This window comes from Grammomys surdaster, unplaced genomic scaffold (assembly GCF_004785775.1).
Source record: "Grammomys surdaster isolate TR1022 unplaced genomic scaffold, NIH_TR_1.0 125946, whole genome shotgun sequence".
NCBI classification, from domain to species: Eukaryota; Metazoa; Chordata; class Mammalia; order Rodentia; family Muridae; genus Grammomys; species Grammomys surdaster.
Window position 1 is genome coordinate 2564920 of NW_021620768.1, and position 27040 is coordinate 2591959.

The 27040-nt window shown below is 52.0% G+C and overlaps 2 protein-coding genes across 4 annotated transcripts; both read right to left on the bottom strand.

Moving 5' to 3' along the window:
* Positions 1-10443: 10443 nt before the first annotated feature.
* Efna4 (ephrin A4) lies at positions 10444-15102 on the bottom strand. Its single transcript, XM_028753322.1, has 4 exons — positions 14918-15102; positions 12212-12507; positions 11813-11881; positions 10444-11465 (listed from the first exon to the last, which is right to left on the bottom strand). The coding sequence occupies exons 1-4, from the start codon at positions 15028-15030 to the stop codon at positions 11329-11331; spliced, it is 615 nt and encodes a 204-aa protein (XP_028609155.1). The 5' UTR covers positions 15031-15102; the 3' UTR covers positions 10444-11328.
* A 1599-nt stretch (positions 15103-16701) lies between these two features.
* On the bottom strand, positions 16702-27015 carry Adam15 (ADAM metallopeptidase domain 15). Of its 3 annotated transcripts, XM_028753202.1 has the most exons (23): positions 26802-27015; positions 25539-25648; positions 24862-24938; positions 24378-24456; positions 24125-24201; positions 23850-24039; positions 22889-22954; positions 22731-22799; positions 22453-22622; positions 22273-22357; positions 21691-21839; positions 21415-21589; positions 21101-21193; positions 20662-20966; positions 20378-20573; positions 20089-20166; positions 19426-19498; positions 19065-19203; positions 18628-18697; positions 17987-18061; positions 17504-17575; positions 17151-17275; positions 16702-17045 (listed from the first exon to the last, which is right to left on the bottom strand). In XM_028753202.1, exons 1-23 carry the CDS (start codon positions 26878-26880, stop codon positions 17003-17005), a joined length of 2595 nt encoding a protein of 864 aa, XP_028609035.1. In that variant the 5' UTR covers positions 26881-27015; the 3' UTR covers positions 16702-17002. The 3 variants fall into 3 exon arrangements, with proteins under 3 accessions (XP_028609035.1, XP_028609036.1, XP_028609037.1); XM_028753203.1 differs by lacking the exon at positions 17504-17575 and having other exon boundaries at positions 26802-26895; XM_028753204.1 differs by lacking the exons at positions 17504-17575; positions 17987-18061.
* Positions 27016-27040: the final 25 nt, after the last annotated feature.

Sequence of the window (27040 nt, forward strand, 5' to 3'; positions counted from 1 at the left end):
GACCCATATCTGAACGAAGTTGGACCTCTACTTCCTCCACCCCCTTTCCATATGTGCAAGAGTTAAATGGACATAAGATGGGGAAGCCCTCAGGTGGCACCAGGAGCTGACAGCTGCCTGAAGGCCCTCAGCTGAGGATGAAGGTTTGTTTTTCCTGAAGCCAGAGCAGAGCAACTCAACCCAAAGAGTGTCACCTTCTGGGGGCTGGGCACAGTAGCTACACTCCTTTAATCCTGGCACTCTAGAAGTAGAGACAGGCAGATCTCTGTAAGTTCGAGGGCACCTATGCAGGTCTGTGTAACAAGTTCTAGGCCAGGCAGGGCTACATAGTGAGGCCTTCTATGGTAATCCAGGGTAAAGGTATTTGGTGGTGGTGAGTTGTCAAGGCAGGAGCCAGTTGGAGCCAATGGAATGGAGTAGTCTTCTTGGCAAACCCACAAAGGGCCCCTCACTGCCTCCATTCCCTCAGTGATGTCCTGAGGCATCATTCCTGCTTCCATAGAAGCTTTCTCTAAGGACAAAGGGCACCTTATATTCCAGCATTTACCACAGTAGTTGTCTTCCTAGGGACATATAGGCACAAAAATGACATGCACACAGTGATTTGAGGAAAAAAAAAAGGTATACATACCCAGAAGCAGGAACCATGGACACTTGACATACAGTACAATATAGGCACACAAGGTGCCTATGGAGAAGAAATTGGTAGAAACATAGGCCTATAGACAGAGACACTGAAGTATACAGACACACACAGACACACACACACACACATAGACATACACACTTCTCCCAAATTATTGACCTGCACCATCCTCTTTGTGAGGGATCCAGAATACAGATCTAGTAGGCATTCACCCCTTATCTTGTCTCTTTCCCAGAAGCCCAGACTGAAAGGCAAAGCAAAACTGGGCCTGACTGGGTTCTTAGAACCCACAGCACCTGTACCCAGGGAGGCAGGCACATGGCTGTTTGTTGTGCTTCAAGAAGCAGAACAGATAGCAGCACCCTCCATCCTTTTACCTTTGGCAGTACAAGGCCCTGACCACATGCCTGCCTTAGTATTGTGTTTGGGGGCAGGGCACTGCATGCACAGTAGGTACCATGCCTCCCTGCTGCTAGGCAAGAGTGGGTGCTGTCCTCTTGGGATACCTCTCCATTCCCGGGAGATATCTTCTCTCTTCTTGGGAGCCAGAAAATAAATGAGGCCCTTTGAGATGGGAATGAGGGAGTTTGCAAACAGCTCTCTTCATTCCCAAAGAGATTTGCTTCACCCAAATAATGCTAACTGCCTACTCCAGGGAACACAAGCTCCAGCCCCAGCTCCAGCCCCTCCATGCCATACCTTTGCTTCAAAGAAGTAAGCTTCTCTCTGTAAGGCAGAGTAGCCAGAGAGCCTGCCCATAAGCAGAGTGAGTGCATGGCGCTGGATTGGTCCAGAACTTTGAATTCTACTTTTTGAAACCTTAGGTTCCTGTTTCTAGAATCTGGGTTCCAAACTGGGAATGCACTTATTGGTAGAACATTTGTATGAGACCCTAGGTTCAATCTCCATTACTGGAAAAATAAACAAATAATAAAACCTGGCTTTAAAGATTTGTGTGATTTGGGCCCCATACTCTAGAGCCCAGACATTTCTCTTTAGAATGTAGTACTCTATACCTTCTTTGTCCAATAATCATACTTAGAGCTTCATAGTGGGAGGTGTGGCTCACAGGTTAAGAGCATTTGCTATTCTTCCAGAGGACCCAAGTTCAATTCCCAGGACCTACACCAGATGGTTCACAACTGCTGTAACTCCAGCTCCAGTGGATCTTATACTCTCAAAAGGTATCTGTACTCACATACTCACACACACACACACACTCACATACACACACATCACACACATACACACACATATACACACATACACACATACACACATATACACACTCACACATACACACACACTCACACATACACACACATACACACACACATATACACACATACACACATACACACACATCACACACATACACACACATATACACACATACACACATATACACACACTCACACATACTCACACACACACTCACACACACTCACACACACTCACACATACACATACACACACATACACACACATACACACACACATACACACATATGCACACACACACCCCACAAGGGGGTCCACACATAATTAAGTATAGTTTTTTAAAAGGGAGCTGTTTCCCTTGAACTTGGGTCCCTCTTTGTTTAACCCTGAGTTTAAGACCATCTCTCTTTTTCTGTGGCCAAAATCTGGCTTTGAACACTCGGTGGGGCCTGTGTCTGTGGGATCTGACCCTCTGGTATCCAGGCTTCTTCCTTGGAAGTGTTGGCTGACTGATTTGGGCTCCTCTAGGAAGATTGTTTCTAGAGTGCGCTCTTAGCAAGTGGTGCCTTGTACAAAAACAAAGGTGCCGATTCCTTTGGTGGGAAGTGGGCTATGTGTCTCTCCATCTTAGTTAGGAGTGCGAGCTAATGCTGGCTTCTTCTTGCCCTGTATTGTAACTTTACAAGGGTATGTGGCTGTTCTGTGTACAGATCATGCAGTGTACGCACCTCCAGCTACAGCACTGTTCAAAAACTTCACGGAGACTAGGAGTTTATGTATTTATTAATTTATGATTTTTTTAACTAATTTACTTATTTGAGACAGGGGCTCTCTATGTATTGTTGGCTGTCCTGGAACTCATTATTTAGACCAGGTTAGCCTCAAACTATTGCCTCTGTCTCCAGTGCTAGGATTAAAGGTGTGTGCTACCATGCCTGGCTGGGACAGGAATTCTTGAAGGACTCAGTCTCTTTGTTAATGGAGTGAGCTGCTCTTTATGCCTGGGACCTGATGTGTGGCAGGAGGAGTCCTCTATTGGGGGGGGGGGGGTTGGCCTTTGTCTGTATCTGTGGCTCCAGTCACTCTTGACTGACCCGCAGTAGGAATAAGTTATCTGGCTGGCACTGCCAGCCAGCACGCATGTGCACACACATCTACAGCACTGCTGGCTGTGACACGGGACACAGGCAGGAAGTTCCATGAAGAAATACTGACCACTACTGCAGAGGACATGTCCTTAGTTGTCTTTTGTTTCATTTTTTAAAAGTGTACTTGCAGCCGGGCGTTGGTGGCACACGCTTTTAAGTCCAGCACTTGGGAGGCAGGGGAGGCGGATTTCTGAGTTCGAGGCCAGCCTGGTCTACAGAGTGAGTTCCAGGACAGCCAGGGCTACACAGAGAAACCCTGTCTCGAAAAACCAAAAATAAATAAATAAATAAATAAATAAATAAATAAATAAATAAAATAAAAGTATAATTGGGGACTGAAGAGATGGCTTGGTAGGTAAGAACACTTTTTACTCTTGCAAGGGGGCCTAGGTTCGATTCCCAGCACCCATATGGCAACTTACAACCACCTGTAATTCCAGTTCCATGGGATCCTACTCCCTCTTATGGCCTCTTCAGGCACTAGACACACACATGGTGATAGGCATACATGCATGTAAAACACCCATACACATAAAATTATAAAATAAGGGGTTTTGTTTGTTTGTTTGAGACAGGTCTCATTATGTAGTCCGACTGTCCTAGAACTTCCTATGTAAACCAGGTTGGCCTTGAACTTACAGAGATTCACTTGCCTTAACCTCTTCACTGCTAGGGTTAAAGTCGTGTACCAACATGCCCAGTCTTTCTGTTTGTTTGTTTATTTGTTCGTTGTTGTTTCAAGAAAAAGTTTCTTTCTGTAGCCTTGGCTGTCCTGAAACTTGCTCTGTAGACCAAGCTGGCTTCTAAATCACAGGGATCCACCTGCCTCTGCCTCTGCCTCCAAATGCTGGGATTAAAGGCGAGCACCACCATCCAGCCTAAATTTAAAAAACTAAGTCAGGTATAGTGGTGCCTATGATCCCAGAGTTTCGGAGGTAGAGGGAAGGAGGATCAAAAGTTCAAGATCACCTTCAGCTACAAAATGAGTTTGAGGCCAACCTAGGCTAAATGAGACTCTGCTTCAATGTAATAATAATGATCACACTGTCTGCCACTAATAAAATCAGTTCCTGGTTTCATCTCCCACAGTAGGTCAAGTAGGTCACAGACCCAAGTGTGAAACTCTGAAGCATCAGGCCTGACTCTAATCTGCTGTCCGGTTTTCTCCATGAGGCTGGTCCCCTGTGCCTCAGGCCCCACTAGCCCTGGTACTGGGTCCCATGACCTTCCTAGGAACATTGAGTTCAGACTCCCCCAAAATTCTGACGTGTGGTACTGTATTCTCCCCACCCTTGGGGGCCAAGGAATCAGGAAGTTGAGCAGGTCTAGGGCACAGGGAGCACGTAAGCTGTGTAGCCCAAGGCAGCTCCCAGGACATGGAGAAGCAACCACAGAGCTGAGCTTAGTTCAATAAATCATGGAGGCTAGGGCCTGGGGGAGGGGATGGCTGCAAGGGGAGGGGGCTGGATAAATAATTCATTAAACAAATAAACAAGGAGCCTGTAAGAGGGAAGCCGGGCATGATGTGAGCAGGAGCGGCAGCCGCCAGCTCCTGACATGAAATATTCACAGGCTCTGCAACTTTCGCAGGGTCACGGGTGTTCTGCTGGGTGAGTACCACAGACACCTGGGTGCTGTGGGGTGGGGCCAGGTGCTGCATTCTTCTGACTTCTGAGCCTGTGTGTCCACAGGGCCCTGTGGTATGCTGAACTACCTGAGGTGACATGGAGGCACACGTGGGGTCAGACAATAGGACTGACTGCAGAGGACATAGTGCCCCTTGTCTAGGATACGGAAAATTAGGATGCAGGGCTTGGGTGGTGGGGTCAATATATAATAACCTCAATTCCTACCCGTGCCCTGATTCCTCTCCTGGGCCTAGGAAGCCGGGGGCTGTAGAAGGTGACATCTCTGGGATGTTACGTTAGGAATGTATGTGCCTTTGGTGGTACTTGAAGAAAGATTGGGAAGGAAGAAACATGTGCAAGGCTAGTGTGAACCTAGTAGGTAGGACTCAGCGGCTTGCATTTTCTGAGTCTGCTTTTCTCATCTCGCCAGTGGGGCTAATCATACCTTCCCTTACTTCAGAAGCTGCTGTGGCAAAGATCGAGATCCACACTCTGAGAAGCACTTAGCCCAGTGCTTAGGGCTCAAGAGATGCTTGATTAACAGGCTTCCTCAGAATCGTTATTAAGAGGTTATCTCCTTGCTCTGCCCACCTAGACCAGCCCAGGATCTGTTTCCACTGTTTTCCTCAATTTTAAAACTTTCCTGATAACCATCACAGACAGAAATGTGACCTAGGGCTTAGAGAGTAGGAAAAGATTAAATAGATTGAAGGAAAAGAGAGTCATATATTTAAAAAAAAAAAGTCTCAGCCGGGCGGTGGTGGCGCACGCCTTTAATCCCAGCACTTGGGAGGCAGAGGCAGGTGGATTTCTGAGTTCGAGAGTTCGAGGCTAGCCTGGTCTACAGAGTGAGTTCCAGGACAGCCAGGGCTACACAGAGAAACCCTGTCTCGAAAAACCAAAAAAAAAAAAAAAAAAAAAAAAAAGTCTTAGCCCAGTGAGGTGGTGGACACCTTTGATCTCAGCACTCAGGAGGCAGAGGCAGGCAGATCTCTGTGAGCTCAAGAGCAGTGGGGGCTACGTCATATCTAAGTAAATAAATGGGAAATACCCCTTCTTCAAACTGTGGGAGAAGGCCCTACCTTCTCAGACCCCACAGCTGCTTCTTAAACTGTTCCTAGATCTGATGCTCATCAAAGTTTTGACTTCTAGAAAGCAGCTCTGAGGAGACAGGACGACCTGGTGTAGAGGTCTTTGAGCCATGTGTCACTATCCAGACCCCATCTTCCTCATCAGCACTCTGGCCCCCACCCTCTGTCCAACAATCAGGGCATCCCTGGCAATGGAGTTTATGCCTGGGCAAAGACCAGAGTGGGTGGGGAGAAATCCAGGCTGTAGAGTCAGGGTGGAGTATCTGGCAACCTCTCAGCAAGCCCTTCCCCAGCCCTCTCCTGTCCCCTGGAAAGGATCAGCTCCCCAGGGAGAGAGCCAGCAGACAGGTCTGAGCTGGTCTGTTCTTTTACACAGAAGTGGTGGGGGAGGGGACTTGGGCTCCTGGTGGAGAGTAGTGGATGGAACACCCATGTCATTTGGGGAATCAGAGGCAGAATGGTCCACCATGCCAAGGAGTACCCTACAGCCTGGAGCCCAGTCCTTTGTCTCCCTTGGCCAGACGACTGCTGCTGCTTTAGGAGTTAGGTTTCTGCCCTCTGATGTGAAGATAATGTCTGCCCACCTCTCCCATGGAGCCAACATCAGTTCTCCACTTCTCTCCCCGGGCTGGGCAGGTTCAGGCCAATCTGCACAAGAGCTTCATAGCAAACATTGATCTGTAATAAAACCACAGTATGTGTTCAGAAGAAGAGATTGAGATACGGAGGTCCATGTTGAGATGCACTTTAAGGGTTGTTGGTACATGCCTTCACAATATATTTACCTCTACATGAATGTAAGAGAGAGGGGGAGAGGGGGGATCATTAATTGTAATGTACACATCACTCTGGCATAAATTGTAATCTTCTCAACCAAAGCCTTTTCTTCGAGCCCATTCTCACCATGTCCCAATCATTTGTATGTAGCTCTGTATTAATGCTTGCACTTGGCGTTATACTTACTTAATAGCTAGTCTGGCTGGTCTGGCTCTGAAGATTTCTTTCTCTCTCTTTTCTTTCTCTTCTTTCTTTTCTTTCTCTCTCTCTCTCTCTTTCTTTTTTTTTAAGACAGGGTTTTTCTGTGTACCCCTGGATATCCTAGAAGTTACTCTGTAGACCAGGCTGGCCTCAAACTCAGGCTGAATTGTCTCTGAAAATTTCTTAAGGGAAGAGGGATGGGGTGTTGGCTCATGCTAGTATGCATCCTCAGCATCCAGCATGCAGTCTGGTATTTAGTTAGCAGAGGTGTTTAATAGATAATTGTAAATCCATGGGTGCTGGGGGTGGAATACATTTGGATAGGGCCACTCATTCCTAGAATCTCTTCAGAGAATATTCTGTACATGGCAGTCACGTATCTGCACCTCCTTTCTTGTGTCCAGGTGCCCTGACCTGTCTGGGTTTCCTCCGAGGCTTTCTTTTCCTTTTTTTTTTTTTTTATCAGTGTGAGACCATGAATTTGAGTTCCATATACATGATAGCTAGTAGGCAAGGTAAGGGTTAAATGACACCTCATTAGTGTTTAATTGGGGGGAAGGAAACTGCCCTGGCACCAGACAGGTGGACAAGCCTGCTCCTTGCTGGAACCCAGCATCCCTACTCCCAGCACCCCACCAGGCATGTGGGTGATTTGGCCCTGGAGACCTTCAACCCAGCCGGGGCACCTCCCCCCACCACTAGCTTTGCCAATTTAGTCTCCAGGCAGTATAGACCAGCACTCCCCATCTGTCACCAACATCTAGAGGCAAGGCAGACTCCTTTCTTTCTCCTTTAGCTAGTCTCTGCCACTTCCTACCCCCAGGAGATGTTGGAGAGTGGGAAGAGGGGTGGGGATCAGGGAATTGGACAGTGGAAGAATACAGAGCCACCAAGGGATAGATTGCAGATACAAACAAGTGACAGAGATAGGGAGGTGGAGATGTCTGCCCAATTTGACCTTAAATGAGCAGAATGCAAATGAGATGCAGACGATATGCAGATGAGCACACAGATCTCAGAATTGACATTCCCTATGGCAGTAGCTCTGCACCCAAAGCACCACGGCTGTGGCAAATAACCCCTACCTCAAGTTTCTGAGGTAAGTGACCTTTGCACTGAGAAAAAGAATCTTAAGTAAGATGAGAGCTTGGTTTGGTTGGGAGAAGGCTTCAGAACCTAGGATGTTGAACTCCATTCCAACTTCCCCGTCTCCTTACTTTCTTAGAGCAGCTACAGTAGACAGAGCCCAGCAGCTGGAGCAATGACCACTCTCAAGGTTAGGCGTGGACGCACCGTCGGTTGCTATGGGGACCTTCTTTCCCAGGCTTGAACCAATGCAGATTGCCACTGATGACCTCATGTCCCAGGTTCCGGGTTTCTATTGGCTGTTCGGAAGCCAGAGTCCACAGTTTTCAACTGCGGCACCTTTGGGGATCCCCCGACGACTCCAGCTAAAAGGATGGCAGCGGAGCTCAGAGAGCACTGGATGAATGAATGGAGGAAGAGGAAGAGAATTTGGAAAAGCGAGAAGAAAAGGGAGGGGGCGGATCACAGAGAAAAACAACTTCGGAATGTGAAGGGCAATTTGCAACGTGGTAAGTGTGGAGCAGAATCTAGGCAAGAGACTCTCAAACCAGGGAGACAGGGAGAGGTTAAGTTTTCGCATCTGTACCGCTGAGACTAGGGTTGGTTTAGTAAATTGAGGGCCCCACCCTCAGCCGTCTAGCGCAGCTGAATTTAGGGGAGACCGGCGACGCCCCAAAACTTGCAGGCCTGCCTAACCTCTTGGAACTGTGCCTCTGAACATGCCGCGAAGACTTCTCATGAGTAGGGCCAGGTGTGGGAGGGCCGCCCAGGGCCTTCAGCCTGTATTGGTCCTAAGAGCAGACTCCATCAGAGCTTTCTACCAGGAAGTATCTGGGTCAGCAACTGCCATGGGTGCAGGGTCCACACCTTGAGGAAGGGACTAGAAAAAGAGGGGGATGGCTTGGCCCGAAGGTCTATAGTCTGAGGGCGCTAGTTTGCAACTACCTAAGTCTGGCTCCTGTGCCGACCTCAGTATCCAACCTTGCACCTGCAAAGGCCTGGGCTGTCTGTCTGCAAATGCACGAATCTGTGTCAAGCGCAGTCTGAAACTGAGGCCATGTGTCTGAACTCGAGAAAAGTCAACTAGGTTCCCCGTCCCTTTTGCTCCTGGGATTGATGCTGCCTGCCAGTGCTCCTGCTGGGTCCACGAAGAGGTGTATGAGGCCACGGGGAGGTAGGTGAGACCCCGTATTTCTGAATCCAGACCAGGGGCTGCTAAACGGTTGCCCTGGACTTGCCCTGTTTATGATCTCTCTTTTGAGAGACCCAGGTAACTGTATCTTTGGTTTCCATGGCAACAGAGACGCCCTCCAGGAAGACGGCAGCGACGCAATTCCAACGCTGGACCAAGACTCAGCCCACAGCTCCTCCCACAGTTCTTAGTCTGCTTTCTTTTTCTCACACAAACATCTTTTATTTTATTTTATTTTTTAATTTTTTGGTTTTTCGAGACAGGGTTTCTGTGTAGTCCTGGCTGTCCTGGAACTCACTCTTTAGACCAGACTGGCCTTGAACTCAGAAATCCGCTTGCCTCTGCCTCCTGAGTGCTGGGACTAAAGGCGTGCGCCACCACTGCCCGGCCACAAACATCTTTTAATTGCTAAAGATCAAAGTTTGGGGTTAGGACCCTAATACATACACTGGATAACGCGGCATTTTTCTGAAAGTGGTCTCGAATAAAGGGATTATTAACTCAAAATCTACTCTGCCTGCAGCCACGGTCCTTAACCCTAGGCTTTAGTTAGAGCCACAGAATTATCACGAACTGTGAGAGCCAAAGTCGGGTGATAGATAGGTTCCATTCTCTTAGAGGAACCGGTCTGACCTGGGTGTGCAAGGTGGGGGAAGGCTTCGAAATCCCTAGCATCCTGGTGCCTGCTCCTCAAACCCCCACCCCATAATGTTCACACGCTGCCTCTCGCTGCCGCAGCCGGGTCGGACTAATCAGCACAACATCCACCTATCGATCGCTGGCTTCATGCCAGGCAGGCCGGCACCTAGCCAGAGGAGCCTGCGGGGCACCAGGGAGGATGGAGCACAGTTACAGGGGAAGGGGTCCTTGCTCTTCTGCTTCCACCTAGGCTATGGTTAAGAAAGATGGACCTGATCGAGTTAGGGGATGTCAGTCTTATCTGAGGGAAGAAGCGACAGTATCGACAGTATCGGACTCAGAGTGAAGGAGCCCTCCCTCCTGAGCCCCACCCCCTTCTCCTTATAAAAGCTCAGAACAAAGAGGCCGCTGGGGAAGAAGGCTTTGATCTGACCCCACCTTCCCAGTTCTAGGCCAGGCACCGCCTAGAGTGCCCTTGGGGGGGGGGGCAGGAAGCTAAGACTCCGGAATTCTGAAACCCAGGTGCTTTTCTGTTTCCCCTGGGTTTTATCCCAGTACCCAGAGTAGGCACTGCCAGCGTGGATCGTCGACAGCATCTGGCACCTAGCACGAGATGGCTGGGGAGGTGGGAGAGAGTGCCAAGCACCGCAGCTGCTGCGGGCACCTATCCCAAACTGCCCAGAGGGTGCCCACTGATGTCTGGCATGGATGGCCTGGGCACAACTGGCGTGGAGGTCAGGCCAAGCCAAGCTGAGACCCCAGGGAGTTCAGATGTCAGGGAAGAAGCCACAAGGGAGGGCCACACGAAGACGGGTGGTTTTTAACCTAAGTTTATTATTTGTCTGTGTGCGTGTGTGACACACTCATTGACATGCCATGTAGCATGTTCCAAGGACAACTTTTCGGAGTGTGTTCTCTCGTTTCACCATGTGGGTTCCAGCGATTGACCTCAGGTGGTCAAGGCTTCATGGTAGGCACTTTTACCTGCTGAGCCATCTCACTGGTCTCCAAGGTTGTTTTGTTTTGTTGTTTTTTTTTTAATTGTTTTTTTTTTTTTTGAGACAGGGTCTCCTATACCCAGACTGACTTCCTGGTCACTGTCCCCACCCGCATTCCCCACCCCCCAGTGCTGGGATTACAGGTGTGAGCCACCATGCCCCACTAGAATGGGTGATTTATTGAAGGTTTGGTCCAAACACTTTATAAAAAATACAAACCAGCATGAAATTCAACCTCATGGCAAGTCCGTCTTCACAGAAGACAAGTGAGTGGCCCCCTGGAAGGGGCAACAATTGCTCCTGGGAAGAGGCCTAGAGGGCACAGATGCCATGGTTTCTCCTTTGCTCTTGGCCAGGAACCCACCTGTTCCCAGGTCTTTGGCTTTGGTCCCCAGTGTCTCAAGGATTTGATCCCCTGAAATCCCAGTCTTCCGGGGGAAGGAGACAAGACCATCAAAGCAGCTACGCTCCTGGGTGCCCTGGACTGTCTGCAGCCCCCTTGCAGTTCCTCTCCAGCCTGTGGTAAGGGGGGCAGTCACCTACAAGGGTCACCTCAGATCCTCCGACTTTGCACATCAAAGCTTCATCATGTCTGCCTGGCTTGGCATCACCTGTACGGTGGCAGAAACCCTCCAAAGATCCAACAAAGGGTCTTGGGAAGGGCTCTGGTTCCTTGGGGTGACTGCGAAGGTGCACTTGGCTCACAGAACTCGCAGGAGACGGAGTATTGGGAGCAGCAGCAGCAGCAAGAGGGACAGGGGGTTGGGCGCGTGTCCTCCCCGCCACCCAGATGTACCACTGTCTCCAGGGCTCCCCACAGGATGAGCTGACTCCGACCCTGTAAGGGAGAGGAGGAACTGCTGGGTCTGCCCACATCCTCGGCAGCTTCCTCCCGGCCTTTCCCACTTTCTAGGGTCTCCCAGAGCAGCCACTGCCTTCCCAAACCCCAACTGCCAAGTCTTCCTAGTCAGTAGTCTTCAAGTCCAATTATGATTTTAAAGGGCCTTGCCCCTTGGACACCCAGTTCTCCGTGCCCAGCTTTTAAAAAGGTGTGGTGGACACTCTCACAGGGATGACTTATGGGAGAAGGGTCTGAAGCCTGACGCTCTGCCTGGACCCCCTTAGATCTTTTTCTCCTTCCCAGCCTGTCTAGAAGGGCTGCCTAGGAGACCCTGGCTCACTTACTGCTCTCTTTGCAGCAGACAGACACCTGGAGTCTCAGGCACCGGCCAGGACTCTCCGGAGTTGGCACTGCTGTAGGAAATTGGGAGGAAGAAGTCAGTGCAGAAAACCATCCCCTGTTGTTAGGCTATATCAAGCCCTCTGCCTTTTTGAGGCACACCAGGTTCCAGTCCATCGGCTCTCAGCATCTCCCCAGTCCTTCCTGGCTTCCACTCTCTTCTTCCTGACCTCGGTCCAGGTTCAACACAACTCTCTAAGCATTGGGAGCCCCAGCTCCCTCCCCTACAGCTTTTCCTTCCTCCTTACTTTAGGGGTCCCTGACACAAAGCAAAGGCAAGGAACCCCATTCTTCTCCCCCACTTTCCCTCCCTAAAGGGCATGCAGTATGAGCTGCTCACTCACAGATGTAGTAGTAAGTCTCTCCAGGCAAGAACTCGAAGCCCAGCGAGAAGGGTGTGAAGCGCTGGATCTTTTCTGAGAATCGGACAGGGCCGAAAGGGGCGAAAGGCAGTGAGCATTTCCAGCGCTGGAAGGCGTTTGCCCCCTCTGCTGTGCAGCCCTCATAGCCTGACCAGTCCACCATGTATAACGCAAAGGTTTCAGGGCCCTCTGGGGGCCCCGGGCTTTCATAATGTGGGCAGAAGATGTCTAGGTAATCGTTGAGGCCCAGCTCCACCATGGCATCTCCTCGAAGCAACCTGTGGGCACAAGGGAGTGTGGGCTGAGGGGTTGTAGCACAGGACCACTGTGGGGCACGTGTGGGGTCTGAGCCTGCCTCTGTCATACCCATAGAGATCAGGTAGCTCAGGAAGGCATGAATTTCTAAGAATGATCCACCCCTTTTCAAAAAATGTCCTCCCTTTTTTTGGTAGTTGGGATTGAACCAAATGTTCTATTTCTGAGCTATAACTAGCCGTTTTACTTTTTCTTTTGGAACAGGGTGTTGCTAAATTGCCCAGGCTGCCCATGTACTCACTTTATAGTTCAGGCAGGCCTTGAACCTATCTACGATTCCCCCTGCCCTAGCCTTCCAAGTAGCTGAGCCTGTGTCAATTCCCAGACTGAATACATCCTTGAGAAACTGTAGAAGCAATAAATGTACCCATCAAGTCAGTGTTGGAGAGGCTTAGAGGCTGCAGTGCCCAGCCCACAAGGCTTGTTTGTCAGTGAGGAGACCATCACCATACCCTATCTTTAGGGACACCTTCCCTGCAGCCCGTTGCCCACCCCATCCCCATGGGGCCTGGCCTACCATCTGTGCTTGGTAAGTGCTAAGAGGATGAACGGTGCCAGGAGGCTGAGGCGGGCAACATATACATGAACACAGAATAGTTACCGAGAGTGAGAGTGGGAGCTGCGAGAGGCTTCAGTGTCATACACAGCAGAGGCAGGCGCAGACTCTTGCCCCCCACAGTGAAAAGAAAACAAGTGGGTGGGCTCTTTATCTCTTTTTAGGGATCTCACTACATGGCCCAGGCTGGCCTTGAACTCACGATCCTCCTGCTCAGTCTTCATTCATTTTATCAATTTTTAGCTATGCATGAGTGTGTCTGTGGGTATGTGCTCGTGAGTTGCAGGCACTGACGGAGGCTCCTCTGGAGGTGGAGTTCCCAGAGGCTGTGAGCCCCATGTGCGACCTCCGCCTTCCAAAGACTGGGATTATAGGCGTGTGCCACCACATACAGCCCAGCTTCCTTTCTTGACCAGACAAGTAAATGCTGATTATAAAGACAGTCCCTCCACACAATCAAGATCCTCTTCCTCATCTCTCAGAAGCAGCCTGAGGGAGTCAGGACAGGTGAGAAGGGCAGGGACAGGCCACCCCCACAGCACCAACTACTGAATGAGTCCTGCTTCTGACACATGCATGCACACAACAAAGCATGATTTAGAAAAGGCCTCTAAATATCCTTCTTTCAGTGGGTGGTCAAGAACCACCTGCTGAAGGAACTCTTGATTAGAAGGATTCCCGGCTTTAGCTCAGACCACTAGCAGGCAAAAGGAGGGAAGCCAGGGTCTTTGTGGGTTTCATTACACTGGGTGTGGAAACGGACCCCCTGCCAAGCTAGAACGCAGTAAATACTTGTGGATTTGGTGAATGAACTAGAAACTCAAGAGCTGGAGGCTGAGGCACTGGTCTGGAACTGCGATAGAAGAAGTCAGAGTCCAGGACAATAGCTCTTCTCACTCGGTATTGGTGTTGGAATGACTATCTTTAGGCCTGCCCTCTCTAAAGGGAGCCTGTGGCCCCCCACGGGGCAGTGTTTCAGTGGTAATGCCCTGCAGCTCAGGGCTGGTCTTGACACAAAGTATGGGCTTATCAAATGTTAGTGAATAAATGAACAGAGTCACAGATTGCCTGAAGTAGAAAATCAGAAAGGAAAACAGATGGGGAAGGCAGAGAGGCAGGGAGAAATGGGAAGCAGGATGCAAACAAAAAATACCGAGGTTCAAAGGCAGCCAGCTTAGCAGAGAGAGGAAGAAATAAGCATTTAAATCTGTACAGCTGCACTTCTCTTCACAAGCCTGACCTCAGTCAGTCCGCTTGCTTCCCAGGGAACTGGGTATTATTAGCCCATTTTGTAGGTGACATAACTGAGGTTAGCAAGGTCAAATGACTGGCCCACAGGTGAATCAGCTGTAAGGGCAGGGCCAGGATTGGACAGGAATAAGATCAAGATGGAAGCAGAGATATCAGGAGTCCGAGAGGATCTCAGAACCAGAGAGGAACTCACGTTCTTTCACTAGGGTAAAGATCCCTCCCTGGTTCTCAGCGGTCCAACCCAGCTCCTGCCCGCCGGAGGTTTGGGCTCCCTAGAAAAGGGGGGCGGGACCCAGAATACGGGCCCAGGCCCCCTCAGCTCCCTGCTTTCAGACTCCAACCGACCACCCCCAGGACTAGGGTCCCCCGCCAGCCCCCCCAACACGTGCGGGCGGGGGGGACCCCGGGCACGCCTCGCCCCTCCCCCGCCGGCTCAAACAAAGGAGCCCCATCGCGCGGCTGGGCAGGGCTCAGACAGCGCCTTGCAAAAAGCCGAGCAGCGGGCACGCGCACAGCCTGGGAGCGCGCGGGCCCAGCTTGGCGCTCGCCTCGTTCGGTCGTGCTACCTGGGGTTAGTGGAGTTCCAGTAGATAGGGTGGCGGAGGCTGGAGCACCCCCGCAGGCGCGAGCCGAGCAGCGTGGCCCAGAGCACAGTCCGCAGCAGGGGCAGCAGCCGCATCGCCCCTGGGGTCCAGTCTGGTCTGGCCCGGCTGGTCCCGGCCCACTTCTCCGTCCCGGCGAGAAAGGTACAAAAGTGGAGGGGGGTGGGGGTACGGAAAGGAGGAGGGGAGTGGAGACTCTTAGACCACACCCCTGGGTAACTTTCCACCAATGAAAACTCGTCTCCGCCTCTCCACCCAGAGCCAACTCTTGTTAACCCTTTGTGCTTCCTGTGCCCTGTACGCTCCAGGTTAGCCAAAGCTTCCCTTTGTTATCTCACTGTGCTGGAAGAGGGTGGTATAGGGGATATTCCACTAAGGAATTAGTGATTGAGGGTTTTGGTTTTCTGTTTGTGTACGTGTCGGCGCAAGTTGTCATGAGGTGGTCTTGCTTTTCTATTCCTTCTCCACCTTATTTTTTGAGACAGGGTCTCTCACTGAGCCCGGAGTTCGCTGATTGGCTCGGGTTGCTGTCCTGTAAGCTTGAGATTGGGGTGGGGTGGGGATCCTCCTGTTTCCTAACCCCACCTCACCACTCCCACCCATGGAGGGGTTACAGAAGTAAAGCACTAAACTTAGTGCTTTTTATACCGGTGCTAGTATCCAAACTCAGGTAAGCTCTTCACCAAGGCTGTCTTCTTTCAAATCCTATGTTGTGCTTTATTTTGTTTAAAACAGGGTCTTAACACTAAAGTCTAGCTAGCCTGGAACTCATATTGTAACCCAGGCTGGCCTCAGACTGGCGAAGATCCTCCTGCCCCATCCTCCCAAGTGCTGGGATTACAGCCAGGTGCTCATGCACCACCATCTAAGAGGGCTGGTTTGGTTTTATTTAGATCTTGTCCTTTGTGTCTGCATTGGTTCAAGGTAGAAAGTCCCATTGAAGTCTGGGAGGCCGGAGCTGGATGGCACATGAATTACACCCATAGAAGAATCCAGAGTTCTAGTCAGCTTGAACTACACAGCAAGATCCTATTGGGGGCAGAGAGTGTGTGCCTACAGACACACACACGATGGCCAGCACCTGAAACCCCAAATACTTTTGGAGGCTGAAGCGGAATTATTTTCCATGCATTGTTCTTTTGGTTTGCACACGCAGAGGATGATGCAAGGGGAAGGACTGAAGTGGCTCTGGGGACACCCCAGACATTCCTCTAGAGCCTTAGGCATTGTGCCGGGTGACCACTGTGAGGCACAGCCTGCCCCTTATCCCACACAACTTCTCTCTCCCAGGAGGCCTCAGTCCTGAAGGTCTAAATGATGAGGTGGTAGCAATCAGTACAAAGCACAAAGCACCTTTGTTCTGGAACCTTCAGGTGGGGGCAGGGAGGTGGAGGAGGCAGGTGTGAAGCCTTGGAATCCAAGCAGCCGCTGCCCTGCTCCGCCCAGGCTCAGGGCTCTGAGAACACCAGTTAGATCCATTTTCCCAGCCACTGGTCAGAGGGTGGGGATGCAGGTCTGACGACTTAGGTCATTTGTCTATAGCTGTGGTGGGGGCTGAGCAGCATTGGCAGGGAGAACTTGGAGACTAGAGGCCATCCGTCCCAGACGGCAGAAACAAGCTACAGGCATCGCAAGTGACACATTCTTGTTGACCCTTTCTGGGAAGTGATCCTCTCCGACAGGCCCTGGCCTGACTCAGCAGCGTCTCCTAGTGGCCAGACCTAGAAACACAGCAAGAACTACCCAGGTTCCAGGAGCTGACACATTCCAAGACCTCACATTTATTACAACAGAGCAGAGACAGACTGTGTTCATGTCCCTCTGCCACCTACTCCAGCCCCAGCCTCAGCCCCTCCCCAACACCCAGCTGCAGCTATTTTAGTGGGTCCCCAGGTATTGCTTAACAGTGCCTGGTGGTAGGTGGTTCTTTAGGGCTGGGCACTGCATTGTCTGTGCTCCTGCTCCTCTAGTGTTTGGGGGGATATTCGGGCAGAGGTTCCACTTCTTTGAGTCTTAGAACTGAGCAGGAGGCAGCCAGATCTCGAGAGGTCAGAGGTAGAGCGACGATGCTGTGGGGGGTGGTGGAGCTGGCCTGGAGTTTAGAAAAGCCAAGAAGAAAAAGGGTCAGAACTCTTGCCTAGATGTCTCATTGGCAGCGAGACACCTTCCTATCCTCAGCAACACCCTCTTTACCTACCTGGAAGGCACTACCAGCTGCACACTTCCGTCTCCTGGGCCAGGCAGGTCACCTGGTGAGTGCCGGCCCTGTGGGTTGGCAGGCAGTGGCTTTCTTGGGGGTGGGGGTTTGGTAGGCCCCTGAGACTGAGAGAGAAAGCCAGTTTGGAAGGGTGTCATGTTTCTCACCCACAATGTAGGGGTTCTAGGAACGGTGCTAGTGGTCACCTTTGTCTCCAAACAAACCTGTCACTACCAAAGGTGCTACTGGGATACATGCCTTCAGGCAGAGAGGGAGGCATCCTGTCTCCCACTGCCTATTGCCACCATGGCTCTAGGTAGGAGAGGCAATGTCCTGCTCCCCCTTACTGTTACCTTTGGGCGCCTCACCACAGGGTCAGCGGGCAGAGGGCGAGTGGGGGGATTGGGTCGGTCAGCCAGCGCGGCCTGAACAAAGAGAGGAGCAGTGGCTCTGAAAGCACGGTCAAAGGTAGTGAGCATGCAGATGCTACCCAGGGTCAACATGCATAGTCAGCCAGGGGGGTGGGGAGGGGCAAGGGAAAATAGGAGCATGCGCGGAGGGCTCTGGGTGCTTGCCAATAGACAGGAGCCTCAGGGAAAGAAGGTTCGGATCAATCATGGAGTCCCTGGATGGCTGTAGTTCTGCTATTGACCACCAGGTGGTAGTAGAGACCAAGGCGGGATTTTCACCCTTTGCTGCTTCTGGGACTTTGAAGGCTGAGGGGGCACCCTGGTCTCCTAATGAATACCACTGGGGGGAAGCAGGGATGAGAACTGCGATTGGGCACCACAACTCCCACCTGTCCTGAGCCAGGGCAAGGCCCAGCCTAGATTTACCTGGAGTTTCTTGGGCACGGGGTTAGGTGGCAGCGGCCTGGAGGGAGGCACTGGAAAGCTGACCACATTAGCTTGCTGAGAAGACAGGAGGAGCAGACAGGCAGAGTGCACAGGAGGAAACAGACAGATGTGGGCAGAAAGGGGTTAGTATTCAGACAGGGCAGCAGGGCCCCGGAGGCAGTGGAGGTCACTGAGCTGCATGCGTGGAGTGGCTGGAGGGGACATGCAGGCTGACTTCATACACACCCTCTTGCCATTAAAGGTAGAGGGCTTAGGCCCTGGGCACCTGGCATCCTTTCACACATGATGTCCTGGGCCTTATCAGATCTTAGTACACGGAAGGTCCTTTTGCACAAGGCCCCATAATCCCATGGCTCTGGTCACTGTGAAGGGCATGGATAGAACCACCTCTCAAAGCCACTGATTTGGCCAGCTGAAAGAGCTCAGCAGAACCTCCTGGGGGTGACTGGCTAATCCACTCTTGCTGTACTTGCTTCTCTAACTGCTACTTACTGGTCCTGAGTCCTTGGATTGACTGAGCACTCACAGTCTTTTCTGAGTCTTGAACCCTTAGTGCTACCTCTAAGGCCCAAGGTAGGTAACAATTGTGGATTCTCTTTCCTCTGGCATCCAGGGCTTACCTTAGTGCCTGACATCTGCTGTGCCCTCTGTGGAGGTCCTGGTCGTTCAGGAGGACCGGATTGGGCTGCCCTGGGTATGAAGACAGACAAAGTAGGACTACCCACCCACCTGCTGATCTGGGAGAAATTAACCCTTTGGCCCTTGGAAGGTAGCTGTGTGTGGTTTACAGGTGTGGTTGAACATCCTGGAAGAAGATTACCTTTCCCCTACCTTGGGGTCCTGAGGGAAGTACTCCTAGTATTTGGGGGTGAAGTTAAGGGAAACACAGAGATGACAGGTGGGTGGGTATGTAGGAATGGTAGTCAGAAAACTCAGGGTCTGAGAGTTGGAACTTAGAAGCAAGGGGTACAGACTGTAAGGCTTGGGGCCTTTAGAATCGGGGCTTCAGAACCATCCCTGATGGAAGAAAACAGCAGCAGGGACAGGATGTTCCTACCTATATTGGCAGCTGGATCCCTTGAGCTGACAGAGTCGCTGATGCAGGCGGGCACGGTGCCAGTAGCTGGCACCAAGTAGAACGAGGACCAATAACAACAGGAGGCTGAGGAGCAGGCCTGTGGTCAGGGAGCTGGTTGCTATGGAGAGAGGTCCAAACTGAGAGTGAGTATGGCTAAGAACTCTCTACTGAGAGAGGATCAGGGATAGGGAGGAGGTGAAGTGCTCAGGAACCAAAGACAGCTTCAGAAGTCACAGAGTCAAGGGACAGAGAGTAAAGTGGTCAGGAAGGGACCAAGGAGAAAGGAAACGGATACAGCTGTTTCACCCTTCCCAATGCCCTGGGCCCGTCCCCTAGCTACCTTTGAGTGGGGTCATGCAGTCAGGAGGTGCCCAACCCTCCTCACAGTGGCAATGCCTGCTGCTGTCACAGACCTAGAGGTACAAGAAGCAAGCGATGAGGGCATCTGTCAGACGGGACCACTTCCCTGTGTATGGCTTTCCTTTTCTTTCTTTTATGTTTTGTTTTTGCTTTTCAAGACAGGATTTATCTGTGTATCTCTGACTTTCCTAGAATTGGCTCTATAGACTAGGCTGCCCTCAAACTCGGAAATCCACCTGCCTCTACCTCCCAAGTGCTGGGACTAAAGGCATGGACCACCACTGCCGGCTTTTCAAGAATTCTCTTTTTTTCCCCACCAAGGCTTTTCAAGGCTTCTCAAACTGCGGATGATGGGTAGACAGATGGTCCTGGAGAGGGGGACTCTTTATCCATGCCGGGGGGGTGGGGAATGTCAGCAAGCTAATAATACCTGGAATATGCTGGTCACTAGTTAGCCGCTTCCATGCCCTCCAGGATATGGCTACCATTATTATGTCCACTTGGAAGAGGAAACACCCGAGAAGGCTAACAACATGCCCCAGGAAGTGGCAAAGACTGGAACCAAGGTATGTGTGCTTCCAAGTCCGTCCTTTTTCCTTCAGCAGGTTCCCTTTCCCCTTTCATCTCTTCCACACCAGCTCACCCCATGGCCATGGCATTTGCTTCGACATTCCTGTGCTCCCAGGAGATCCACGGGCTGGCATCTATGGCCAATGCACACCTGCTCCATAGAGAGAAGAGCAAAGATCACATTCTCAAAGCCTTAGAGGGACTGGGGCTTGCGAGACTGTGAGGCTCCCCTTTACAGACATGAAACTGAAGCTAGGTAGGAAAATAACACTGTTTGAGCTGAAGAATCTGGCTTCCTGGGCACAGCTTGCTATGGCTCAGATGATCCTTCCCACCTGGTCTCAATCACCCAGGCTACTCACCAGGCCAGGGCCACAGGCAGTGCCGGGTAGAGCCAGGAGAGGCTGGGCCACATCATTGCCCAGGTCCAGGTCCACCCAGCTGCAGTTTAACTGTGTCCCATTGGCTTCCAGAACCTCAGAGAGCCGGTCTTGGACTGAGCCCAGCAGAGGCTGGCTCCTACCCCACTGGCACTGTAGTTGCCCACAAATGGCATCTCTGGGGGTAGGGAGAAAGGCAAGCAGGGTTGGTAGAAGAAGGATCAAGGTTCCCACAAGCTCGGGAAAAGCTCATTTTCTCCACTTACCTAGGAGCACAAGGCACGTAGCTACCACTGGGGCTGCGTCCACAGCTCCCAAAGGCATTACCCCGAGTGTTGGCTGTTTGGAGGCAAAGTGGCACAGCAGGCTGGGCCCCAGGTCCCCAAAGCGACTGGCACTGCCGGGCATAGGAGGCACAGCGCCCATGCATACACACAGCCTCTCCACCAGCACAAGGCTCACCATCCCCAAGCCTGATGTCAGGGGGACACTGAGAGCTATCTCCTGGGCAGAACTCGGGCAAATCACAATCGTCTGTGGTAAGGCGGCACTGCCAACCAGCTGGGTGGAACTGTGGAGGATGGTGAACATCAAAGTAGATTCTGGGCAGAGTCAGCCAGGAGCACAGGGTCAGAGATCAGGATGAGTCTTTGACCTGGCACCTGGCAGGTGAGCTCTGGGGACTAGTCTCAAGTGTATGCCCACCTTGCAGTTTTGACAACAAGGTCCATCAGACGCACACTGTGCTCCTGGCCTCAGCTGGCAGGTAAAATAATCACAGCAAGGGTCAGTGCATTCCTGCAGGCAAGGGGACAGAGGGAGCTGAGCCTCACAGAGCAGCATGGGCACACAAGTTCTGTGACAAGCCCTCCGGTCCACCCAGGGAGCAAACCCAGGTGTCAAAGCCACAGAGTAAATGAAAGCCAGCCCCTCAGAGCTAGAAAGCTACCCAGGAAGCTCAGGACTGAATAATCAGGGCGAGGGCACAGATGGGCAAGGCTTTGGGGTCAGTGGCTCACATCTGGGAAGCCACAGTCACACTGCTCTCCAGGGTCCACAAACATATTTCCACACAAAGAGGACACAGGGGCCAGGCTGGGGAGCCGTTCGAAGAGGCAGCTGCCCATTCCATCGAGGAGGGCTTTTTCCAGGGCCTGTCGGCTGCAGTTGCTAAAGTTCAGACCTGGTAGGAAACTGAGAATGACAAGGGGAGCTGGGCAGAGGCTCTCGTGCCTTGCCTTACCCTCATGCATTCTAACCCATCCCCCACCTCACCCCTACCCCCAGTTACTCACTCTGTGGAGGCCTCCATGATGCAGCTCTTGGCTGGGGCTGGACCTGGACAGGGACAACTGTTCCCAGGCGAATCATGGTCTAGACCCAGGCTGTGGCCCAACTCATGGGCAATGGAGGAGGCAACTCCTAAGATGCTTGTGGAGTGGTCCTATCATTCGGGAGGAAAATACCCCAAATCCAGCCCCAGCCTGGATTCAACCCAATGGTTAACCTACCCCGACTATTCTGTTCCCTTCTTACCCGTTCCCCTGGATACTGATCCCACCTTAATTGCCACTAAAGTAGGAGAGTCCAAGCCTGGTGCCAGGAACCTAAGTTCTAGCTCAACTCTGCCTTAGCCCCCACCATATACCCCCCCGGAATCACCTCTGCCTTTGGGCCTCAATTTCCTCCTAGAAACGCAAAGGTATCATAAGTGACAACTCTGTATTCTATGATGAACTAGCCACAAACAAATTCTGTGACGAGTAAACTCTGCCTTCTCTCCCCACAGCTCTGAGACTGGACCAGTCTGAAGTGAATAAAGGTCCCATACACTGGAGAAGTGTAACCTGAAACGAGGAGACGGGCAGATAGCTTACCATATTCACACCTCCCGAGAAGTCAGGGGAACAGATGGAATTCTGAATGGCCATGCCCACCATAGGCCCAGAGAAGGAAGTAACACTGTGGGACAGAGGTGAGAGATCAGAGTCCAAGGCTGCATACTCGACCCTGACAGGATAGCATCAGGCCCCGGTAGTAGAACTTGGGATCCTTACGTCACCAGCTGGGCACTATCATGGGGCAGTCGAGGCAGCAAGTCTGTCCGGCGCCAGCGGAGGAAGTTGTCTAGCAGGACAGCTGGGTTGGAGCTCACCTCTATCAGGTCGTGCTGGGTCCATGCCTCTAGGCCCACAAGTGCTACCCGGACATTCAAGGGCTGGAAGAACTGAAAGGGCCTGAGGCTCAGAAAAGGGGCCAGGACCACAGTTAAGGGAGGATGGGGCTAGGGCAGCAGGAAGGGAGCTCCTGGCCTCCTGCCCAGCCCCAGACTCACTGTGTCTAGCAGGAGAGCCGCTTCTAGTGTTCGGTTCAGCAGCTGATGGAAGTCAGGGTACTTCCTGACCTGGGGGCCAAGTGGGATTGTCTTAAAATGGGGTTGGAAAGTGGGGTGGGGCAGGGAGCAGGGGAGGGCCATGGTGTCAACACACTTACCTCTGAATTATCAGCCACAATCACCAGCTCAACAATTTTAGTCTCTGTCACTACATCCCGCTTAAGCTGTGGACAAGAAGCGAGATGTGTCAGGCGGACTCTCCTGGGGCCATGGCCTTGGGCTGGCCAAGCTGTGTCCATACCCACTTTGAGTAGTTAAGAGGATGAAGACCTCATGGGGAGAGGGAGAGCTCAGAGACCTGCCCATAGTGGACCAAGAACAGATTATGAAGCCAATAATGGGACTGTCTTTTCCCACTCCAAACTCATCGAAAACAAAACCAAGCTTTTGGTTTTTTGAGACAGTGTCTTGCTGTGCAGCTCCGGCTGGGAGTGAACTTGATATCTTCCTGCCTCTGCTCTCCAAACAGCTGTTGGGACATAGTTGTATACGATCAAACCTGGCTTCAATTTTTAAAAATATTAACTCAAGCCAGGCATATTGGCACACGCCTTTAATCCCAGCACAGGCAGAGGCAGGTGGATCTCTGTGAGTTCAAGACCAGGCTGGTTAAGTTCCAGGACAGCCAAAGCTATAGAGAGACACCCTATCTTAAAACAAACACAAACAAACAAAAGCAAATCAAAACCTATTTTGCGGGGGTATGGTAGTGTAGACCTTTAATCCCAGTTACTCAAGAGGCAAACAAACACCAAAACCAAAACAGCTAAATAACACCTGACATCATCACATATAGTTTTCCAGGCATAGTTCTAAGCACTTGCCATATCAGTTCACTTAATTTTCACACTACAGTGTAATCTCCATCTTTGTAAGTGAGGATTTCTTTGTTGGAAAATAGAGCTTTAGGCAGCACCTGCCTTCTCAGGTTGCTAGGAAGAGCAAACGAGGCAGTGTTCACACCATGCCTGAAACATGGGGACAGCTCCATCAGCAGCAGCTACCGTCCCTGGGGTCTAGGCTCTGAGTCTGCCCAGTGCTACATCCATGCCTCCTCACCCTGTGAATGTGATGCTGTTCCAGAAGGTCTGGCCCTGCCCGAGTGGGCACAAAGGCATGCCAGCTAGGGGCACAGGTGTGGCCTGGCAAGAGGAGGTCTTGGACCCGAGAGACGACAAGAGGACGCTGAAGATCTCCAGGTCCCAGCTCCAGTGTATAGCTTCTCTTTGGGGACAGGACTACCAGACCCCTAGGGAAAAAGACAGGGAGTCAGAGCATTTTGGCTCCCTGCCTGTGAGTATCCTCTCTCCTGGTATCTAACCCACCCATAGTACCTGATCCCAGAGCAGGCACAGAGGGAGACCCAGGAGCTGGGGTGGCCCTGCACTCGTCCTCGATAGCAGCAGTTTTCCTACAGTAGGGAAGCTACATTAGTTAGCACCAGTTCACAGGGGAGACCAGACAACCCTGGAGTCCAGCTTGCCGGCAAGGGCAGGCAGAGCCCTCCCACTTCCTCCAGGGCTGCCATCCTCCCTTCTTCCTTCCCTCTTTTGCCCAGGCCTGAAACAGCACCAGAGCCTGACTCACCAGATTGTACCCCTCACTGACCATCCGGGTGCCGTCAGGTTGGTACCACACCAGAGTTGGGCGGCCAGGGACTAGATCTCTGAGAGAAAAAGAGGACAGGATTTGAGCCACTTCACAGGGTGTTGGAGTGACAAGCTAGGGCCTGAGATGGACCAGGGTATGTTAGGGACCAGGCAATGCCACCAAATTTAACTACTCAGTTCCTCTGAGGCTATAGAGTCTGAAGGATGAGCTGTTGCCTCCTCTGGCCTGTCTGAGTTCCAGTATGATTTTTGACATCTATAACTGTAAGAACTCAGGCAAGTTATTTAATTTCTCTGGGCTTTAACGTCTTTAAATGTTAAATAAGGATAACTGCATAATGGCATCTACCTTATAGGATTGTTGTGAAGGAGTCCCATGAGTGTGTAAGCACTTAGTACTTGGTGCATAATAAATGTTATGTAAATCACCTCCCAGTAATTATTCATGCCCGCCACATTACCTATTCTGTAGAAGCTCCAGGATATGACTCTCACCGTCCAGCTCCAATGCAATCCTCAGGGCCTCAGGTAAACCAGTCTGTGGACACCAGAGGCATTTTACCTCCCCAAGCCCTGCCCACAACTTCTATCCTTTATAACCAGAAAACCTCAGGCTCTCAGGAGAGTACCCATGATTAGGTCACTGGTTGGGGGATCTCATGGGAGGGTCCAGGAAGCCCTGCCTGGACTCGGGCATTGTTCTAGGGGCTTACGTGGGGAGGTCAAGGAAGGTATCTGAGCCACCCCTTCTCGGCTTCCTGCCCAGAGAGGAAGCATCATGAAGGACCCAGCACAGGCCCCAGCCCTTCCTCTGACTCAGCTTCAGAAAGTGTGTATCTGTCTGTCTGTCCCAATCCCTTTCCAAATGTCTCTCCCACTGAAAAAGAGAACAGCATGAGTAGGATGGAGGAGGCTTAGTGTCAGAACTCTCCCAGCGTACATGGATGGAGGACAGGCTGGGGCTGAGGTAGACACATGTATGTGCAGAGGGGAAAGAGCTGAGTGTAGCCAGGGGCTGAGGGAAAGTAGTAGGACCCGGATAGACCTGTTACTGGCCGTATAGCCAAACTTTGCCCTCAAGATGATCAATAGTGTGGAGTGTGAGAAAAGAAAATCTTATTAGCAGGCTGGAACTCACCTGAAGCGCTTCTGCTAGGCTCACTGGGGGGCTGTCCTGAACAACCTGGCTCTCCAAGGATCCACTCAGGGGGCTCTCTGGGATGGCTTGCTGCTCTTCCTCAGTGCCTCCTGCAGGGTTCCAGAACATCCTAAGAGATTGCTGAGGGAATCCCTGACAAGGCTGGTGTCACTAGTGTCCTCAGACCCACCGACTCCCAGCAAATAAGGCTATCAGTGACTTAAGGGCTCCTGCACTGCCTGCTGGGATTTAAAGGAGGATATGGGAAGGAGGGGGTTTCTTTCCCAACTTAAGAATTTCGCCCATAAGTCCCCAAAGAAAGTTCAGCTTATCCAGCTTGCAGCTCCTCCTTGTCTTCCCTCTGGCCAATCCCGAGGTTTTCACAGGGGCCCTCCCTTGTTCTCATCCCTTCCCAATCACACTCCCCACCCATTCAGGAATGCCCTTCTTAAGACTAGGAGAAGCCTTGTGGCCTGGTGCCCACTTGCCCTTCCTTTTCCTTCACAGTAGAGATGCCTGCCGGGAACGCCCATCTCTGGGTGAGCAGTGCAAACACTCCGACCTCCCTAAACAGCCTTGATGCCCAGTCAGGCGCACCCATTCCCAACAGCCTCCGCTTCCTCCGCCAGCACCCCCCAACAATGGCCCTCTCCTCTCCGGACACTCCACCCCCGCCTACCCTCTCGGCCCCCAGCCCAAGACAGCAGCGGGAAGTGAAAGTTCCAAGGAGGAGTTGGTGTCCCAGTCTCTTTCCTGGCGAATGCTCCCTCCCCTGGCTTCTCCGGGGCCCCTCCCGCTCCGCCAGGCTTCTGATGGCAACCGCACCCGAGTGAGCGGTGCTGGCTGCCCAGGTCTGGAATGAACAGCTGAAAATAATCCTTTTCACTAAAATCTCACTAGCCGTGCCTAGTCCGGGCACTTCACAGAGTAGAACTGTCAGCTAGGCCCTAGAGAGAAGAAGACATCAGTCCTAAGGAGTGACTCTTTCCATGATCTGAAGGGGCCTCTGGGCACGCTCTTCAGTGCCGGAGACTCAAAAGTGTCTGCGGGGATAACTCAGGACTTCTGGACAGAAGATGCCATCTTCCTCCTCCTCCTCCTCTCCCCCCCCCTCCAAATTACCTGGTCCAAGGCTTTGGTCAGCAGACCAGGCAGGCTGCCCTCTGGTTAGGCTCCGGCAGACCCCAGCACCCCAATGCCTCCGGGTTTCCTTGTACCTCTTTCCAGTCATCCCCCTTGACGCACTATCGGCTGAGAACTCACCTATATTTGGCAGTGGCGGGGAGGGCCGAGGGCTGCCCGCGCCTAGGAGTCCCAGGGCCCAGAGCAGCGCCAGCCGCATGGCCGCGGAGCTCCGGGCCGGACGAGGGCAGCAGGTGCGGGGCTGCGCGTGGAGGAACAGCCGCGGCCCCGCTGGACACCAGCTCCGCTCAGAGCAGCCACTAGGCCCCGCCCCGCCCCGTCTGAGGCCCCGCCTCGCCCCGTCCGAGGCTCCGCCCCTA